This window comes from Oryctolagus cuniculus, chromosome 8 (genome assembly GCF_051225735.1).
Source record: "Oryctolagus cuniculus isolate XC-2025 breed Fujian yellow rabbit chromosome 8, ASM5122573v1, whole genome shotgun sequence".
Taxonomy (NCBI): Eukaryota; Metazoa; Chordata; class Mammalia; order Lagomorpha; family Leporidae; genus Oryctolagus; species Oryctolagus cuniculus.
Genome location: NC_142874.1, coordinates 126409123 through 126422792, shown reverse-complemented (window position 1 = coordinate 126422792; position 13670 = coordinate 126409123). Strand labels below are relative to the sequence as shown.

At 36.8% G+C, this 13670-nt stretch overlaps 1 protein-coding gene across 1 annotated transcript; it reads right to left on the bottom strand.

Moving 5' to 3' along the window:
• Positions 1-245: 245 nt before the first annotated feature.
• LOC138843393 (UDP-glucuronosyltransferase 2B13) lies at positions 246-13559 on the bottom strand. The gene is made up of 6 exons (XM_070047218.2): positions 12412-13559; positions 11660-11808; positions 8479-8610; positions 5979-6066; positions 4551-4770; positions 246-2743 (listed from the first exon to the last, which is right to left on the bottom strand). Exons 1-6 carry the CDS (start codon positions 13136-13138, stop codon positions 2464-2466), a joined length of 1596 nt encoding a protein of 531 aa, XP_069903319.2. The 5' UTR covers positions 13139-13559; the 3' UTR covers positions 246-2463.
• Between the last annotated feature and the right edge of the window lie 111 nt (positions 13560-13670).

Below are 13670 nucleotides of genomic sequence, written 5' to 3'. Positions count from 1 at the left end.
TATTGAATCTAAACCCTGTAAATATTTTGTATCTGTCAGCTGGATGAATGTTGAACTTCATCAACCAAGGACCCTAGATTGTCACTGATAATTGTTAGATGCAGGAAGACACATCTCTTCCAAGGCTCCACTCTTTAAGTCTGTCGTTATTGTTGGCTTCTAAGAACTTATGTTAAAGAATATACTCAATATTATTAAGTAAAATACTTAATAATATACAAAGAAGACTTCTCGTTACTGTACTTGTATTACATATACTTTAATAAGCATTGTATTCTGTATGAAATTAAATGACAAATCTCATAATTATACAATTAGTCTCTGACAGAGATAGTCTAAGAACATATCATTTGCAAGATGAAGCTCACTATTTATTGAAATTCCTCCAGGTTCTGTGGAGTTTGCCTGCTCATAATTTAAGTAGTGTATTTGATATAAGCAAGAAATACACAGATAGTAATAAAAATGAAGAATTTTGTACAAGTTCTGTTTTTCCGATTCTATCAATCTGACTGGACTATCACTATTTAAAATGTTTGAATACTAAAACATTTGAATTTTATAGTAATCAATAAATATTGAAACAGGAAACATAGAAACCACTTTATGATTTTGAAGATTTAATGTTTAATTGGATTTTTATGATCCACTGCTAAGTGTATCATGTCTGCATATATCCTAATTATGTCTATGTAGTTTGCTTCATGTGAAAATATTTCTCAAAAAATAAAATTGACAAAACTGCTTGGATCACCACTATATATTTATATACATATATATTCAAATATATTTATTTATCTGACTCGATTTTAAAACAAAGCCCAATTTTAACAACATCATTAATGAATCTGTATTGGTTACTTCATGAGTATATAGAAAGATACTTGAATTTTTCTTTGGCAAAGTATGTAGAACTTCATTATTCATGATAATGGACATGTATAAGTTTCCCCTCTTGTAACGAAACCTTAATGAAAAGTTTAATAAAAGAAAGCACTTGTCCATTTATTATTCTGGACATAATTATCACAAGTAGTTACATTAACAATTATTGCTAAAAATGTTTTTGTTGTGTAGAAGAGTGCTTGCAAATCTTATGCAGGCTTCTACATGTATGTTAAAAATATCTCTTGTCAGGCTAAAAAGTATCATCCACTTGTTTTCTTTGTTCTCTCTGTTTACTTTTCCATCTGCATTCTGTGTCCAAATATTTTGGTTAACAATGTTTAAAAGCAAGACATGGAGATATTTTTCCATTTAAACAACTTTCTCCAAAATAGGTTTTAAAATTGGTGTGCATGATAAGTAGTTTTTCATGCCATCCACAATGGCATGTGGATGTATTGCGAGGGGAGACTACATTAAAAAAAAAAAAAAACTTCTGGTTTCCATATCCTCAGTGTCCTGGTTATTAAATTAGTTGGAAGTTTCTGATTTGAAAAGGCAGGGCGAAGTAATGGAAGATCTTCCTATAGGAGGAGGGAACTCTAGCATTGTATATATTGAATAAAGCAAACATTGTAACTCAAGCATTTTCAAGGCACAGTGTAGAAAATATATCTCACCTTTCTAACTAAATAATTTACAAGATTACACAGATTTAGTTAGTAAGTGTTAGGGCTCTCCAAGTGGAAAAGAATTTTTCTTGATGACATGTTTTGTATTTTATGAGAAATGTGAACTGTGAACCCCATGTAGTACAAAAGAGCTTCCCAAGCACCATGCTAAAAGACTTGAGCAAGGTTGCTCAGTCTTGCATCTGCCCTGGGTCACATGCTATATCCCTAAGGCGAACCTGTCATCCATGTCTTAGTTTTTGCTGAAGAAAACACAATTCTGTCAAATTGAAAATGGACTTTTTCTAACACACCTTGATAATCATTTTTAGTGATTTTCTACTTCATTCTTCTCTAATGTTCCTTTTACATAAAATTCTTTTCTTACTTGAGGTTCACACTCATTTTCCTCAACCCTCACTTTTCATCTTTTTTAATATCACAGTCACTTTGAGTTAGTTAAAGTTCAGGTCAGTTTATCCTGGAATCTCTCTTAGATTCATGGAAATCTTGGTAAAATCTGTGTACCCCCCTTTACAAGGATCTGGCTCTGGTTTTCTTTGGTTTGGATACAAATGTTCTACTTGATTGTATTGTATTCAATAGATGATGTTTCTGGAAATACACATGAACACCTCAGGCTTCACTCCTCAACCACCACCAGGTTAAAGTGTCAGTGAGTCTCATTTTTCAGTGCTGTGATTAAAGTAGTATTACTTGAGGATCTGTGCAATTTGAGTTGTGTGTTTCTAAACGTTTAATCAAGAATAAAACATCTGGAAAAATCAGGAAGACACAGGTCTGACCAAATGAGAAGGACCATCTTCCACACAATGATACATAGTCTTTGATATCAAAGGAATGATTTCAACTCTGGTAAATTAACAGCCTTAGACATGAACAAGCTCTAATCCCTCTTTTTCTTCTTTCCTGCCCCAAGAACATTTCGATAAACAAGAAGGCAACATTTCACGATAAGGTAAGTAGTGATTGCCACACAGGCCAGCAGGAACCCAATCACATCCAGAGAGTGGTACTGGTACCAGGTGAGGTCATGGGCTGCAACCCGGAGATGTTTGGCTCCTTTGTGGCGCATGACGTACTCGATCCAGAAGACTGCTCGGTCCAGCGGCTTCATGGGCTGATCGTGGTGAATTCTTGATAACGTCATGGCGTTCTCCTTATAGCTGAAGGAAAATTAATGGACATCATCTTATAGAGTGAACTAGGAATTGTGAGTCTATACTTTTCATGTAGATGGGAAAGATGAGTGTCATGAAAATGTAGAAGAAAATTATCTCTTCAGAAGTGATTTATAGAGACATTATGTCTATAAGTTGGAATTTGTTGGATACATAAAATGTCAAGATGTGGAGAGAGGTTTGGAAAGATCCAGGATTTCTAACATCTCAGTCTAGAATTTGAAATTAGTTACGTCTTCTGGATAAAGGGAAGCTAGTGAAAGCAAAACAAGCAAAACCAACAACAAAACTATTTGAGATGTGGAGCTGGCATTATTCAGTAAGCAATTGTGAATGGACCTGACATACAATGTTCAAAATAGTTCAAAATTTTAAATATAGGCTGCTGGTCCGTCATATTGGTTAGGTAAATGTATGTACAATGTTGATAAGTAGTTAGTATTAACCAGGAGCTGGTATAGTGTTTAAGTGTTAATCATTGGCCGGCGCCGCGACTCACTAGGCTAATCTTCTGCCTGCAGCGCTAGCACCATGGGTTCCAGTCCAGGTTGGGCCACTGAGTACTAGTTCTAATTGCTCCTCTTCTAGTTCAGCTCTCTGATGTGGCTCGGGAGGGCAGCGGAGGATGGCACAAGTACTTGGGTCCCTGCACCAGCATGGGAGACCGGGAGAAAGTATCCGGCTCCTGGTTTTGCTCGGCACATTGCTGACTGTCGAGGCCATTAGGGGAGTGAACCAATGGAAGGAAGACCTTTCTCTCTGTCTCTCTCTCTCACTGCCTAACTCTGCCTGGGAAAAAAAAAGTTAATCTTTGATGAATGAAGTTATGATTAAAGCCATGAAAGTATGAAAACATATTGCCTTTCTTTGAATCCTGACTCTCACTGACATTTTCTTGCCTTTTTTTCAAATTTCTGTGATCCCAGTTTTTATTTTTAGATGAAATAATGTTGGAAGAAAATATATCTACTTTAAAAAAAAGGATATTCCATCTTCTGTATTGCAAATCAGTTAAATCTTTATTTTATAATCTTCCAGGTAAGACAGTAATAACTACAGCCATAGACCTAAGAATATCCCCATATGGAAAAGAAATATCTCCTTTTTGTTCAGGACGTTTTAACTGAGTAAACTTGAAAATCTTAGTTGCTACTATCTATCCGTGACAGCACTGCAGCATTAGAATAGAAAATTTGAGAACCTTGGAATGTCACTGGAAATATTGATTGACAGTTCCATGCAGATTTACTGAAAACAAATCAGAATAATTTTTAAAACACAACTATATGAATATATATGTGAAATAATGGCACATATACTGGTACACTATAGTACCATTGTTTATTATTAATATGTATTCCACATATCAGGCATTATATCTTGAACCAACACAACAAAATTGATCTTGACACAAAATTTTAAGAGTTCTTATGCTGAAAGAAAATTATAATTTGCAGAACGTAAGTTTGCACAATTATAACATTCCTGCTTCCTGGCTGCAACTCTTTTCCTTGTCATCCTCTGTTAACCTTCTTCATTGATGCTCCACATTTCAATCATTGGCTAATTCAAAATCTGTGCACTGTTATTAAGCCTCTGAAAATCATTCTATATATCCATCACAAGAAGATACAGTGACACTCCCAGTGAATTATTGATGATTATCCTCTAGCATTAAGCAAATCTGTACTCAATCTGATGTTCATATTCTAAATTAGAATTGAGTCCTTGTTCCTCCACTGAAAATTGATCTAAAAACACTGTGTAATTTTAAAGAAACAGTAATACTCACGAAGGGTCATTAATGACTGTCTTCAAGGCATTGAGCAAATCTGCACTGGACATTGTTTTCAAGTTCAACTTAACAGCTGCTCCCTTGGCCTTCATGTAGACAATGTTATCAAGTTGATCTCCAAACAAAGGAAGGCCCACCATGGGAATGCCATGGTAAATTGCCTCGAAGACACCATTGGCTCCACCATGAGTTATAAAAGCCTTGGTTTTTGGATGACCTGAGATTGAGTGATTTTTAGAAAATTATTAATTATAAATCTTACAAATGAAATGAGAAATGTATAATATGAGGCACTAAAAGCACAGTGTACACTAAAAACACAGTATCGATGTCCATGAAACTGCATTTAAATAGCTTTTAGATCAAGAGAAAGAGGCACCTAAGTGCACTGGGGAGGTAAAGGAAGGTCACGTGGAAGAGGTGGTGTGTGACATGAGGCTTGTACTGTATGCAAGATTGCCAAATGGGTATGAAAGAGTACATTCTGGAAAAAAGGAACTGTATATGTGTCAAAATAAAAGGTCAAGTGCCTGTTAGAACATGCTCTCTCCAAGAAACCATGCCATCACTAAATGTGATTTATAGGTTGTAGAAGGTTGCCCATTCTCTATCTTGAAATTCCTTATTACTTTATTTTAAAGGCTGTTGATGTTTCCCACAGAAAACATAGAATTCTGCATAATAACAGAAGGGTATTGTTTTTGGTGGTATTTGTAAATTTCTATATTAGGGAAAAGGCAGATGACAAATATAATGTTTGAATTAGGATTCAATCTGACAAGCCAAGAGATTATTATTATTTAATTAATATGTTTGTAAGAAACAGATCAAGCACTAGACACACACATACACACATACACTTACACACACAGTGCAAGGGAAGTCCTTAGAGCAACAAAGAGAGAAAGAGATCTTCTTACTATGGTTCATTCATCAAATGCACCAAACAGCTGGGAATGGGCCAGGCCGAAGCCAGGAGCTGGGACTCAATCCAGGACTCCTGTGTGGCTGCCAGTGACTCAAATGTTTTAGCCATTAGCTGCTGCCTTCTTCATCTAGGGTGAGTCAGCAGGAAGTGGGCATCAGAATTGGAACTGGAACTTGAATCCAGGAACTCCAGTATAGGAGGCATGTGTCCCAAAAGCATCTGAACCCTTCAGTGAAACGCCTTCCCCCCTGGAAATTACTGAGACATTCTCTCTGAGAGGTACATACACTGAAAATAAGGATACTTTGATTCTGGGCCTACAAATTTTGTAATCATAAAGTGCCAACTGTTATAATTCATTGCATTTACCCTAGGACTGGGCAAGGATTGCAAAGCCATTTGGCTTGATTCTTTAGGTTTTCAATAACAAAGTCTTACTACTCCCATCTTGATCGACTGTTACTAGTGTTTTCAGTGTCTGTTCTCCAGAGTCTTACCAAGAAGGTCATTCTGGGGGATCCACTTATAGAGCCGAGTGTTGGATCCTAGCATGTCTGGTTTCTTGCCTTCAAATCGCCAAAGAACCTGTTTGGTAAAGTAATAGCAATTTCATGAATTGGATTTCTAATTATGGCATGTCAAAATTCTAAGGAGGTTGAGAGATCACTCTTAAATACCTTGGATTGGAATGACAAAGAAAAGAGGGCAAGAGAATTTAAATAATGAGAATTAAAAGATGAAGCCTTCATGTCTCCTGTACTCTTGTTGCATTCAATCAGATTTGGAATGTATTCATGGTGTGTCACATATAGGATCTAAGCCAAGTATGATGACGTGTGATAATTTAAGTATTTAAGAAATTATTAGGTGGTCTTCATTCAAATGAAAGAAGAATATCTCATTACCAGTTTACTTGTGATCTGCATTAACTATATCTATATATCTGTAAATCTATATAGATACACAAATATATAGATATGTGCATGTATGTTTGTTTGTACATGTATTTGTGTTCAAAATGTGAGACTCGTCTTCCAAATCTATTAACATTTTTATATTTAAAAAATGGAAACAAGGGTTTATTTGCATCCACTGTTCCATAAGTTGTTTTATGAGAATCTGTCATTTTTTTTAAACATTTATTCATGTATTTGTAAAGCAGAATTACAGAGGGGAAGAGGCAGAGAGAGAGAGAGAGAAAGAGAGAGAGAGAGAGGTCTTTAAGCCACTGGTACACTCCCCAGATAAGTGCAATGGTCAGAGCTGAGTCGATCCTAAGCCAGGAGCCAGGAGCTTCCTCCATGTCTCCCACACAGGTGGACGAATCCAAGGACCTGGGCCATTCTTCATCACCCTCCCAGCTCACAGCAGGGAACCAGAGCAGAAGTGGAGCAGCCAAGACCCAAAGCAAAGCCAACACGGGATTCTGGCATTGCAGGTAGTGGCCCTACCAGCTACACAATCGCTCCGGCCCAGAGAATTTGTCATCTTTTAATTTGAGAAGTAAAATAGGTTGGCACTGAGGAACTACATTTAATTTGTTATATAAAAATTTCAAGATACATTTTGAAATGAAACCCTAATAGCATCACTACTGCTAGAATTGGAATTTCTTTTAATATAGGAAGAAAGAGTCAGTTCATAAGCATACAGTGTCTGAAAATGTCCATTATTGTGATAAGGCTAAATTTTATTTAACTGACTATTAGGTTTTCCACGATGTATTGAAAGCATTGACAGCTGTTAATGCTGATTACTACTATAGCCAGATCATTTCCATGTCAGCTACCAAAATAAGGTACTGATGTTAGAAATCTGAATTTATCCTCATAAACTGGAGTGTACCATTTCTATTTGCTTTAGGAGAGGTAAAGTAATTTCTGATTCTCTTTGTGATATTAACATGGGGAGTTACTAGAGGGTTTTATCAGCTAGAAAGCTAAAAAGTAGTTGCTGAATACCAAGAGTTCAAAGGTGTCTTGTATATATCAGAAATGTAGTTCCTACTATTGCTTATAGAAGGGGACATCGGAACTCCATCACGTGTCAGGCTCACTTTGAAATGATTCCTTCTTGTACTGCCATCTCCATCCTCAATCCAGAGGAATTGCACTCATGAGTTAGGATCACAGCCCAGTGGAGTGATTTTTTTTTTTTTTTTTTTGACAGGCAGAGTGGACAATGAGAGAGAGAGACAGAGAGAAAGGTCTTCCTTTGCCGTTGGTTCACCCTCCAATGGCCGCCTCGGCCGGCGCGCCGCGGCCGGCGCACTGCGTGGAGTGATGTTTTTATAAAGTATAGCAGGTGCCTTCAGAACAGGACCCATCTCCAATTTTTCGCTCATATCTTTCTGCGAAGCCACTCCTAGGGTCCAGTAGTGAGGGGCAGATTAATTTTTCTGTTTCTCTAAATCTACTTAGATGAGTGCATAGCTGGGTTCATGTTTGGTGAGCTCTGGACTTTTGTTCTCTGAATAGGCTCCTGATTAGTATCTTAAATACCCCTACATACAAATTAGGGAAAGTAAAGGGGCATGGATTATATGAGAATCCTAAACTTTATAATGCTCTTAAGATATGTTTCAGTATTCCCCTAATGTTATTGAGGTAGTGCAGTCAGTAATGAAAACTCAGCTTCTGTCTGAATACAGCTTTAGTGTACACAGTGGCTTCACAATCCCACAAGGCAAAGAAGTCAACAGCAGGGTAGAATTCAGTGATTTCTCTTTATCTGCCTGCTAAATGATTGAGTATTCCAAGGTTTCACGAGTCACCTGTTAGGTACATTTCTGATCAAAATGTCAATGTCAAAGTTATCTACAATGAAATATACTCTGTGCTATTTTTGCACATGTCAGGAAGAGTTTAACTGATGTCTGAAGAAAATTAAAGATATCATAAGTATCTCCACTTCACATAGGAATATGTGTAATGAGACACTTTGCAGAGTTTAGCAGGCTCATTCAGCGGTTGCCTGCCCTTAGGGCACATTTCTGACCTTTTGTGGCAGCTGGGCAAGAGCTGATGCAATCACATTGGCCCTTTCTTCAGTCAGGTTACTGATCATGGACCCCAGGGAAAACACCACCACTCCCTCTTCTCCAGAGCTCTGCACAAAGTCTTCCATCTCCTGTGAAGAGAAAATTGGGTCTGTCATAAAGAGCAGCATTGTTGGTTATCAGGGTCTCAAAACCCTTTCTCTTCCCAAACTAAAACTTCGTGCCCTATGGACATTATGTGATATGTATTTAGAGCACTGAAATCCTAATTTATATTCATCTTGCATTTTACAGAAAATATGTGATATTTTTATTTTCTTTGTTCTTCTGTTTGCAACTAACCCTTCTATTTTAGCTGATTTAGTGTTATTAAAAGTTCTTTGGTAGAACAATTTATAATGGTGTGATAAGTATGTGTTGCATATATATATAAATTTTAATCATTCCTTAATATTCAGTTTAGGTTACTAAAAATGTATTCTTATAAATAAATGCTACAGATACTGATTTGGCACTTACTAGTTCCTTTTATGTCTTATAAAACCAAAGTGTATACTTTTAAGTTATTCTATGTTATTTGTTAAATTTCTCTCTTCTGTCTCACAAAAGGACAGAGATTATATGAGTTTATGATAATTAATAAAAAGCAAGTTGGTAGGGGAAACAGATGTTTTAACAGAATATGTAATTAAGTTTCACAATTCTGTACTTGGTTTCCAATATTGTTTATGCAACTAAATCCATGAAGTTTGAGAACCTGAATTCTGCAATTATTTGAACAGAATTGACACTGGTGCATTAAAAATGTTGGAAACCATAATTGAGAGTTATATCTTTTATTATTATTAAGAATAAAAATAATTGTGAAAAGACAATACAACAATGTCTCATATGTAGTTCACTTTATAAATAGGACATTGGACAAATATGAAACTTTTCATGTATTGCATAATAGCAAATAAATAATTTTCATTATAAGTACAATTATTTTCAGTGCAAAGATGCAAAATACTTTAAGAAAGCATTCCATCACATTTATGGCAATATGTTGTTGGATTCATGTGACACAGCTTGTTTGGACAGTGTCATTGGTCTTACTAATTTTGAATAATATGAGTTCTTATGTCAAATCATCTTAAACAGTAATGGGTCCAAGCAATTTATACTTTCTTCCTCTTGAAATGTCCTGATTTAAATAATTTTAGGTATGTTAAGCAGTTTTTTCTTTTTAAATCTAACACATTTAAGAAATCTTTCCTGTCTTTTTCACAACTTTGTGAATAATCCATGCATTTACTAGACTCACATCAATTATTTTTTTGAAGAAAGTCTTGTACAATTTTAAACCTTTCAAAATATAAGAGTGGGAATAAGAGAGGGAAGAGATGTGCATTTCGGGACATGCTCAAGCTGACTTACCTCAAACAGTAGAGTTAGAAACATACCAAGGGATTCCAATTCAATCCCATCAAGGTGGCATGCACCAATGCCATCTCACTAGTCCCAGTGATCAATTTCTGTTCACAATTGATCATAATGATAGGACTAAGAACCAAAGGGATCACATAAACAAGAATAGTGTCTGCAAATACTAGCTGATAGAATCAAAAAGGGAGAGAATGATCCGACATGGGAAGTGAGATACACAGCAGACCCATAGAATGGCAAATATCCTAACAGCACTCTGGCCTCATAATCAGCCCTTAAGGCAAGCAGATCCGGCTGAAAAGCCCATGAGAGTATTTCAGGCATGGAAAGCCAAGACACTCTGGAAAAAAAGAAAAACCTAAATGAAAGATCTCCACGAGTGAGATCTCAGTGGAAAGAATGGGTCATCAAAGAAGGAGGTACCTTTCTCTGAAGGGAGGAGAGAACTTCCACTTTGACTACGACCTTGTCTAAATATGATCAGAGTCAGTGAACTCAGGGGGCTTCCATAGCCCTGGCAGCTCATAACAAGAGCCTCGGGTGATTACTGATGCCATAAACAAGAGTGTCGATTTGTTAAGTCAACAACAGGAGTCACTGTGCACATACTCCTCATGTAGGATCTTTGTCCTTAGTGTGCTGTACATTGAGATCTAATGCTATAACTAGTACTCAAACAGTATTTTTCACTTTATGTTTTTTTGTGGGAGCAAACTCTTGAAATCTTTACTTAATGTATGCTAAACTGATCTTCTGTATATAAAGAGAAACGAAAGTGAATCTTGATGTGAATGGAAGGGGAGAGGGAGTGGGAAAGGGGAGGGTTGCAGGTGGGAGGGACGTTATGGGGGGGGGGGAAGCCATTGTAATCCATATTCTGTACTTTGGAAATTTATATTCATTAAATAAAAGTTTAAAAATAATTTTTTTCAAGAACTGCACAGATAGAGATGGGAAACATCACTACTTGTCAACAACAACAACAAATAGGAATATGAACCAGTGGATTAAAGATCGCTGCATCTCACTCTGTACGTGTGTGTGTGTTTCTGCCCCTCTCTTTGTAATTTTGACTTTGAAATCAATAAATCTTTAAAAAAATGCCCTTTTTTGTATATTTCTTTTTCCCTCTTCTCTACACCTATTCCTGCACATACTTCATATTTCACCTTTATCAGTGGCTCCTGGACATCTCTTATGATCCTTACTAGATATTCTCCCAGCATTTTCCTTCTTTCCATTATAAACATTTCCACTGAAGTTTAATCATTTGCCCATAGTGTATCCTAAAAGGATCTAAAGGAGATGGAGGAGAGCAGGCACTGTGTCTACCTTGCTTCTGTATATGTCCAACACATGCTTATGTTATATCTAGTCACTTCTTGATTATACATCAAAAAAGTGACTTGTATTTTCTTATGTGTTGAATAATGAAGACCTTAATTTAACAGAGTCTTGTCTCAAAGTCTCCCAGATTTTGCATTTTACTCTGTAATGAAGGTGAACTCTGGATACTTGTGATGGTGTTGAAATACAAGCACTTTTTAAATTGTCCATGGAAAGTGTACATTGGCTTCTTATTCAAATTTCCATGAACTTTTAAGTCCTCTCATGTGAATTTCCCCCTGGAAGGATTTTCACACCACTTCCTATAACTCTCCATTTGAATCAAATGTTGTAAATGAAGAATGCAGAGTCATTTCCACGTAAAATACGAAGCGAACCAAATATAGCACACAGGAACTTACTTACCTGAGGCAGAGGTTTGGCAGGTTTGCAGTGGAGCCCTCCGATGAAATCAAAGTTTGGTAAAAGTGGCCGAGGAAACTCCAAGTCCCAGTAGCTTCGAATGAGCCACATGTCAGCTTTCCCCATTAGCTCCAAGAACGTAACAGGTCTTCCTGAATGTGAGAAAAAGAAAGAAGAGGGAGAGTAGTGAGGGAAATGTGATGTGAAGTACATTATGTCAAATTCTGAAAGGCTTTGGAATTATGCAGTGAATGATGTGTAAAGTACACAGTGTGAAACCGAATATGTTATATAGGCATCGTATAATTTACATGTAAAATTTATGCATGGTTCACATTATATGTGTGTGTGTGTGTGTGTGTTTGTGTGTATGTGTGTGACAATACCAGGGAATAATAAACATAGAATCTCACCTCAATAGGCTCATAATCATAAGTAACCATTAAAATAGAGCACTATAGAATCAAACATGGAAAATGTAGAGTAAAATAGGCATGGAAAAGCTTGGTGAAATCCTCCGTATTTCTATTTGTGGTTGTATGCCGCCCTGGAACACCCTAATCTAGTGATGGTCCATTGGCTTAAACTGACCCTGTGATGTAAACGCCATTGCATTACATTTGTGAGAATGACAAATCTTTTTATATTTTTATTTCATTATTTTACCTATAAAAGATGAATTCCTTTGATTTTGCATTCATACAAGCTCACATTCAAAGTCACAAAAGTTAGGATCAATTAAAAAGATGACTTACCCAGTACTTCACTGTAAAATCGATTCCATCGCTTCTCGTTAAATTTTGGGAACCAAAAGTCAAAGTAAAGCACGCAGAGCAGATTTTGTACCCTCTCCATGAATGTCATTTGACTGCCTAGACCAGACATCATAACAGGTACATAGGAAGGAGGCAGTAAGAGTCGTCCACCATGCTTTTGCAACATGTAGCCAAAAAAGCCACGAAGACTGTACACAAGGGGTATTTTAAGTAGCTCAGCCAGCAGCTCACCACCAGGACTAACAGGATCTGCAAGAACAACATCAAATCTTGATTCCTGCAGCTTTGTCATGAGTTTCTTGTTCAAAATGACTTCTTTACAGATGTCTTCACAAATGTCAGAATATTTTAAAACAACCATATTCGTTAATGAAAAGGTTTCCCAGTAACTCTCTATTGACACATTATATATCATTTTATAGAACCAATCCATGAAAAAATTCTCGATATCATCTTTACTGTAGGATGTATGGAAAGTTTCAAATTTAATTCCCGATTCATTGTTGGAACCAATTACAACAGAAGCTGAAGATCTCAGGACAGTGACTTCATGGCCTTGCTGGACAAGTGCATCTAGGATTGTCTTCATATTCATCCAGTGACTGAATTCCATAGGCCACACCAGCACCTTCCCACAACTCCCAGAGCTGAAGCAGCAGCTCAGCTGTAGCAGCAGCAGTAGAATTGAAATGCATTTCACAGACATCCTGGTGAAGTGCAGTGCTTCCTCTCCAATTGCTGTTCCTTTCTTAGCTAGTCAAACTTGAATCCATGAAGAAATTCATCATGTAGTTAAAATATAACCTGAATTAGTCATAGTAAATATACCTCAATCAGATCTGTACACTGAGATGGCATTTGGAAAAAGTTAAGGTAGATGACCTTCTGTGTATATCAGTGTGTTTAGAGACTCCCCCACATTTTTAAGGACTTACAGAGAGAGGGAAAAATAGAGAAAGACACCTCCATCCACCAGTTTACTCCTTTAATGTTCATAACTGAGGACTAAGTCCAAGCTGAAGCCATGAGACTGTGGAATTCCTTGGGTTTCCTATTTGAGCAACAAGGCCCTAAAATACTCATGCAATCTTTCTATGCCTTCCCAGGACATTATTGGGAGTTCGATCAGAAATGGATCAGATAGGACTTGAACTTCTGTCACTTGAACTTATGCCAGTGTTGCGGACAGCGGCTTATCAGTTGTGCTTCACTGGTGACCCCTGGAGTCTCTTTTATGA

Coding starts and splice junctions, on each gene's coding strand:
- LOC138843393 (XM_070047218.2), bottom strand. CDS start 13,138: ATGTCTGTGAAATGCATTTCAATTCTACTGCTGCTGCTACAGCTGAGC. Junction 4,771..5,978: donor CCCCCAGAATGACCTTCTTG/GTAAGACTCTGG, acceptor ACTCAATCTCAG/GTCATCCAAAAACCAAGGCT. Junction 2,744..4,550: donor ACAGTCATTAATGACCCTTC/GTGAGTATTACT, acceptor ATTTTCCTTCAG/CTATAAGGAGAACGCCATGA.